Source organism: Glycine soja, chromosome 8 (genome assembly GCF_004193775.1).
Source record: "Glycine soja cultivar W05 chromosome 8, ASM419377v2, whole genome shotgun sequence".
In the NCBI taxonomy this organism is placed as follows: domain Eukaryota; kingdom Viridiplantae; phylum Streptophyta; class Magnoliopsida; order Fabales; family Fabaceae; genus Glycine; species Glycine soja.
Window position 1 is genome coordinate 24,047,040 of NC_041009.1, and position 6,145 is coordinate 24,053,184.

At 35.9% G+C, this 6,145-nt stretch overlaps 2 protein-coding genes across 2 annotated transcripts; one reads left to right on the plus strand and one right to left on the minus strand.

Annotated features, from left to right (window-relative positions):
• Nucleotides 1–444: 444 nt before the first annotated feature.
• LOC114423294 (homologous-pairing protein 2 homolog) lies at nucleotides 445–2,711 on the plus strand. Its single transcript, XM_028389999.1, has 6 exons — nucleotides 445–572; nucleotides 645–670; nucleotides 1,175–1,442; nucleotides 1,884–1,954; nucleotides 2,056–2,244; nucleotides 2,332–2,711. The coding sequence occupies exons 1-6, from the start codon at nucleotides 545–547 to the stop codon at nucleotides 2,428–2,430; spliced, it is 681 nt and encodes a 226-aa protein (XP_028245800.1). The 5' UTR covers nucleotides 445–544; the 3' UTR covers nucleotides 2,431–2,711.
• A 935-nt stretch (nucleotides 2,712–3,646) lies between these two features.
• Nucleotides 3,647–5,879, minus strand: LOC114422846. Its single transcript, XM_028389388.1, has 5 exons — nucleotides 5,534–5,879; nucleotides 5,137–5,240; nucleotides 4,881–5,052; nucleotides 4,554–4,673; nucleotides 3,647–4,461 (listed from the first exon to the last, which is right to left on the minus strand). The coding sequence occupies exons 1-5, from the start codon at nucleotides 5,717–5,719 to the stop codon at nucleotides 3,853–3,855; spliced, it is 1,191 nt and encodes a 396-aa protein (XP_028245189.1). The 5' UTR covers nucleotides 5,720–5,879; the 3' UTR covers nucleotides 3,647–3,852.
• Nucleotides 5,880–6,145: the final 266 nt, after the last annotated feature.

Sequence of the window (6,145 nt, forward strand, 5' to 3'; positions counted from 1 at the left end):
ATCAAGGCTTGCACATTATCACCAAGAAACCTAGTTCAATATTTGTTAAGCACCCGTGAGCCAATACTAAATGCCGATTTGGAAGCCATAATTGTAATTTAGATGTTCAAAATATCACAAGCTAACAATGAAAGATCTGGATTAAGCGGGCTTCTTAAGGTGCTGTAGTTAGTGGGATTCTCAAACCATGGATTAAACGGGTTTATGGGCAACCCGCGGGCTAAACCCGCATAGTCCACAGGTTAAGCGGGACAGACCCAAAAATATTACATAACCATGAATTATTTAAAAAAAAAATTGGTCCGCTACCTGCGCGGACCACGAGCCCCGCGGGCTAGTCCATGGATCTGAACCCGTTTACCAACCCCTTTGTTTTGGACTAAGTGAATTAACTTTAATATGCATGACTAGTATTTTTCTTTGATTACTAGTACAAAACGGTGTCGTAGATGGACATTTTCTTCCGTATCTTCGTTTTCGTTGGCGGAATATAGAAAAGGGAGATCCTGAATTTTTCCCGCCCCATTTTCCTTCGATCCAAACAATGGCACCAAAATCCGATAGCGCCGAAGGTACTATCTCTCTCTCTCATTTCGCTGTTTCTCTTTCAGAACCTAACCTAACATCTCTCTTTCATTTCGCAGCGATCGTGTTAAACTTCGTCAACGAGGTAAGTAGCAACTAACCCCTTTCCCAATCACGTGCCTCACAACTCACCTCACGTGGCACACCTTTGTTCCCTTTGCCTTCAATTATCATGCATGCTAACTTCAATTCTGTACCACATCAGCAACACAATTGAAATTAAAGTTGAAATTAAAAAATGCCCCAATTTTCTGAGTTGAATGGTAGTTAAGGTGACATTTTGAGTGTTTATTTTTAGATTTCATTTTCTATTTTCGTTTTCAAATTTTAAGATTTAGAAAACCTGTATGTACTCTAAGGTGCCACTATGTTTTTACTTCTTCAGAAAGGCCTGAAAATGTTGATTTGTTGTTTTCAGTTTTGGGTTTGTTTTTTAAAATATTTTCTAGATTTTAAGCAAACGTATTTTCACTCTTATTTTTTATTTTCTTTGAAAATGAAAACAGGAAAACACTCAAACCAAGTGTTAGTTTCTTTCAGTTTTCAATTTTTTTTTCTTTTTGATTTTGCATTTGAATTTTTTTTCCAGCAAAATAGGCCGGTGAATGCACAGAACGTGGCGGATGCATTGCAAAAGTTCAATCTCAAGAAAGCGGCGATTCAGAAAGCGTTGGATAATCTGGCAGATGGAGGTCGAATTTCGTTCAAGGAGTATGGGAAGCAGAAGATATACCTTGCGCGGCAAGATCAATTTCAAATTCCCAACACTGAAGAGCTGAATCAGATGAAGGAACAGAATGCTGAGCTGCAAAAACAGCTGGAGGATCAGAAAAAGGCTACTAGTGAGGTTGAAGCCGGTATATTTTCAAACCTAAACAGACATTTGAGATTTGAGAAGTCTGTTGAAATGATTCCGATTAACTGACTCTGTGAATGCATTAAATTGCTTATAGTAGCAAATTCCGATGCAATTTGGATGATTAGGAAGTAATATTATGATGTAGAATGATAAGGGTTTGGTTGGCTAAAAAGAACATTTTCAGCTATTATTTTTGGTTTATACATGTAGATGATGTAATTACATTTTGATTTTGGTTGGATGAGTCATCTGAGTTTTGTCTAATGGTTTCAATTTGTTAACTGTAACAACTATACAAATTTCTTGACTATACCTAATCTGTGTCATTTGATGTGGTTATTGTGGATACTAGTTTTCGTGCATTTGGAACCATTGAGAATTTGATATTGTGGACAAACCTATTGATCTTGCTATTTATGGATGTAATTTGTTGGTGCAGAAATTAAGTCATTGCAATCAAATTTGACACTGGAACAGATATTTGAAAGAGAAGTGAATCTGAGATTGGAGGTAGCTGATGTGGATGCTTGAGTGCTTTTTTTAATTTCTTGAAAGGGAATTGGTGGTTGTCTGCTTCAACTAAGATAGTTTGCATCTATGTTCTGGTTCAGGTTCAAGAAATGGAGGAAAAATTGACCAAGTTACGTGGAGGTGTTACTCTGGTGAAGCCAGAAGAACGAAAGGCAGTTGAGAATATGTTGTCAGAGATGATAGGTCAGTGGAGAAAGCGGAAAAGAATGTTCAAGGATTTATGGGATACCCTCACTGAGAACTCACCTAAGGATCCCAAAGAATTTAAGGTTTCTATCTTGGCCTGTCACAACCATAGATCTTATTTAGTTATTTTTAATGTTTCTGTTATCATATTGACACTAGTTTGCACCCAGGAGGAGCTTGGAATAGAATATGATGAAGATGTTGGGGTAAGTTTGCAGTCATACAATGACCTGATTCAACAGGGTAAGAAGAGGCCTAGGGGGAAGTGATGTATTTATTGGAATCAACAAATTAGGAATACAGATTGTTTGGTGTTCTGACCTCGGTGAAAATTACTGCAAATTACATATAGCCTTATGCATTAAGTTTTCACAATTCTGACTTAGTTTGGGTTTATTCCCTAAAATTACTAGCCTGGCTCATCACTGGAGCATAGTCTCAATGCAATATTATTGTTAATATCTCTTTGGGCGCAGGCATTGGTCCTATTTACATTGCTTACTTTTCTAGTGCTCATGTTTCAAGGACAAACTTTATCGTAATTCTTGAACTTCATATCTCCTGAAGAATGATTATTGACATCAACAGATTCTAGGGAAGAAAAAAAACTAACTCTAAGCAGAAAGCACTTATATTCCATTTTCTGGAACCCTGCATGCTCCCCCCTCAAGAATGTTACCAATGCTTTTCCTGGTATATTCAAGTATCATAGCTATTAGAATCTTACGATTTTATGATTGAAATTATACAAGTTGGTTAGCTATCAATTTGTATCATAAGATGATTTCCAAATGACTTTGAATCTTATGATACATGAATGAATAGGTGCAATCTTGTATTATCGATATGAATCACACAATTCAATTTGTTATTTTTTTCTTTCTTTACTTTTCTTTCACCAATTTTCTTCAAAGAAATTGAAAATATAAGCTTAAATTGTTAAAAGGAATTGAAAGGGCACTTTTAAACTTATTTTATGTGATTATTTCACTACTTTTTTTGTCACTCATTCAATACATGCACTTTGTTTGGTTTCATTGCTTTGTTTTTATTTTTCTTAAATAGAGACTTTACAAACTCAAATATAGCTAATTATTTTGTTTCATGAGACTTAAACTTAAGTTGTTTTTATCTATTTCTAGTTTTAAATTATTACATTGAACACTATCTATCATCTATAAAATAGATTTGAAGTTATTTTTATTGTCTCTAATCTTATGATTCAATACAAATGATTCATAATTCAAAAGTTAGCTTGGCAATTCATGATTTGAATCTCCATTTGATAAACTTGTCTACTATTATGTTTTAAATTGACAATCTGAGCTACGAAATAACATAAGATGGTTAATAGTTGGTTTAATCTAATGTCAATATGGCATCCCATCGTAGATCAAGTTGTGACTTAGAATTCTCTTATGTTTATTAAGGTTTCTTCTGCAGTCATATTTCTGTGTTTGATTAAATATCAATCTGTTTCCTATGTCCATGTCTAGAGGGTGCCTACTTTTATGTTGTAATTGCAATAAAGAGTGGGAATCCCTGACTCTATTTTTAAATCCAACTAATCCAATTAATCATTTAAATAATGAAAAACATATTGACATTCTGATGGCAAATCCATAAGACAAAATTTAAAGAACCAAGCAAAACTTCAATAGATGCCCCACTCATACTCAGTAATTTTGCATTCATCTAGTCCTCACTGAAATAGGCCTCTTCTGCAAATCCAACTGAGGCGTTGTATTTACTACTATACCAGCACCATACCCTGAAGATGTCCACTTAGGAGATTGATTTCTATTCTGTTTATTATCAGTCTCATCATCACTATTGTCGAAAACCACTTCCTCTTCCAAAGGATCAGCCTCAATTTCACCATCTACCAAGGCAGTAGCCCCCTTCAAAGCCTCATCAGTTGAATTGCAACTTATAATGTCTTCTGACTTTTCTAACTCATCTTCCCTTTGAGTTTCACTGAGGATTTCCTTTTCTTCCAGTTGAGGTCTCACATCATCATGTCCATCCTCCACTTTTCTTGGTTGGAGTCTTGGACTATAATGATCATCAGGATCATGTGATTCAGATCGGGAGAGTTCCAATGCTGCTCTTGCAGCAGCTGCAGCATATTCTGCTGACTCAAAAGCTGCTTGTGCTGCATCAGCTACGTCCTTGTACTTTTTCCTTCCCTTGTAGGAATCAGTTAACTTCTCATCTTTCCCTCTATTAGGCAACATGCTTACATTCTCTTCTTTCTTCTCAGATTCATGCTGGTTTTGCTTTTCTACACTGGATTGTTCCTGAACAGTTTACATCAGATGCCATAAGTAGTTGCTTTTCAAATATAAATACAAACAAGAAATTGCAAATTTTGCTGCCTTAGGTGTTATACCTCAACCGAAACAGAAGTTTCTTCAAGCTGCAGAACAATACCATTCTCAGAAGCAATGTCTTTGAGTACCTTCATTCTGCTTTCCAGGCTTGGCATCCTTGTTGACAATTTCTGTGTCATCTATAAACAACCAGATAAAAAGAGTTACCCCATAGTATCCACAGAAAAATTTATCAAAATTATCATAAGACAGTTATCTATTCTCTGCACAAATTCTAGCTTGTACATAAATCCTAGTTTTTAACTAGTCTAACAGGCAAAACAAAATACTGGGAAGGCAACAATATTAGACATAACAGATTGTTGATTCTCATATCAGATACATACCTGAGGATGGACTCCACAGTTGTTCCTTAACTCAATAGATCGAGCAGCAAACTCCTTGCCAAACCGTGATGTCAAAATTGCACGAATCTCTTGAATCTCGGGAAAATCTCCACACCTTGAAGCTGCATAGAGTAATCCCGATGCTGCCTCCTTCAGTTCCTCAGGACATTCTCTGTAACAAGAAGACCAAACCCATCATTTTAAAAACAAAACCGAAAACCAATTTTTCACCAAACAAAATTACGAGTAAACCAACCTCTCTTGCTCGATGAGATGGACCCTCTCAATCAAGAGGTTGCAGTATCCTTCAATCCTGACATACACATCCAACATGTTCTGATCCTTCATCACATGCTCAACCTATAAAAAACAAACCAGTTTTATGTCAGATATGTGATAAAAAAAAATGAGAATACAGTGCAAGGGACTCATCCGATCACATATGTATGTATAATAATAAGTTTGTTGATTTTTTTAATAATTATATTAAAAGTTTATGTATGTATAATAATAAGTTTGTTGATTTTTTTAATAATTATATTAAAAGTCATATAAATATCATAATTTCTGATTGATTGATAGTACACAGAAATTAAATTTTAAAAAAATAGTTTTGAGAAACAAGACAGCAAACATGTATAAAAATATCTTACTCGAAGCGAAGCACGTTCAAGGTGACCAATTTGGAGGAGTTCAAGGATATCAGAACGGGCCTGTCTAAGGCGAGCCTGGCGCTGGTTCTTGAGAACGGCAAGGCGCGAGATGGCAAGGTTAACAATAGCCTTGAACTTTGCAGCCTTGAAGGTTCTACCAAGGAGAGCATCAAGCTTCTTACCCATTTACACGTACCTTAATTAGTTCTCAATGATGATAAAAACAAAACAACACACCCTTGTGTCAATAGCAGCAATGTAAGGTACGAACCTATGGAACAAAGAAGCAGACTCAAGCTTGCAATAAGCTTGAGAATATGAGAACTCTTATATGATACTATGAGAGCGAGAGAATGGAGGTTTTGTATGGTAATATGTTATTTGAGAACGCGGACCAGTTGGCAATTGACTAATATGTCCTTTGCAAAAAGATTTTTTATTTTAATATTTTTCATTTTTGGGTGTTGTTGATTATTGCAAGAGTTTTCTTAGGAGAGAAGAGTCAAGAGGAGTGGGGCAGATAAGAGGAACCGAGTCTTCAACGCGGTTGGCGTGTGAAGTTTTGAAGGAAGATGAATAGCGCGCGGCTTCTCAGTTGCCACCTTCTCAGAA

Excerpts from the sequence above, each read along its gene's own strand:
- LOC114422846 (XM_028389388.1), bottom strand. The coding sequence starts at position 5,719 with ATGGGTAAGAAGCTTGATGCTCTCCTTGGTAGAACCTTCAAGGCTGCA. Across the intron at positions 5,241-5,533 it reads TTGAACGTGCTTCGCTTCGA|GTTGAGCATGTGATGAAGGA; the intron begins GTAAGATATTTT and ends TGTTTTTTATAG. Across the intron at positions 5,053-5,136 it reads CATCTCATCGAGCAAGAGAG|AGAATGTCCTGAGGAACTGA; the intron begins GTTGGTTTACTC and ends TTCTTGTTACAG.
- LOC114423294 (XM_028389999.1), top strand. The coding sequence starts at position 545 with ATGGCACCAAAATCCGATAGCGCCGAAG. Across the intron at positions 1,443-1,883 it reads TACTAGTGAGGTTGAAGCCG|AAATTAAGTCATTGCAATCA; the intron begins GTATATTTTCAA and ends TTGTTGGTGCAG. Across the intron at positions 2,245-2,331 it reads AGGATCCCAAAGAATTTAAG|GAGGAGCTTGGAATAGAATA; the intron begins GTTTCTATCTTG and ends GTTTGCACCCAG.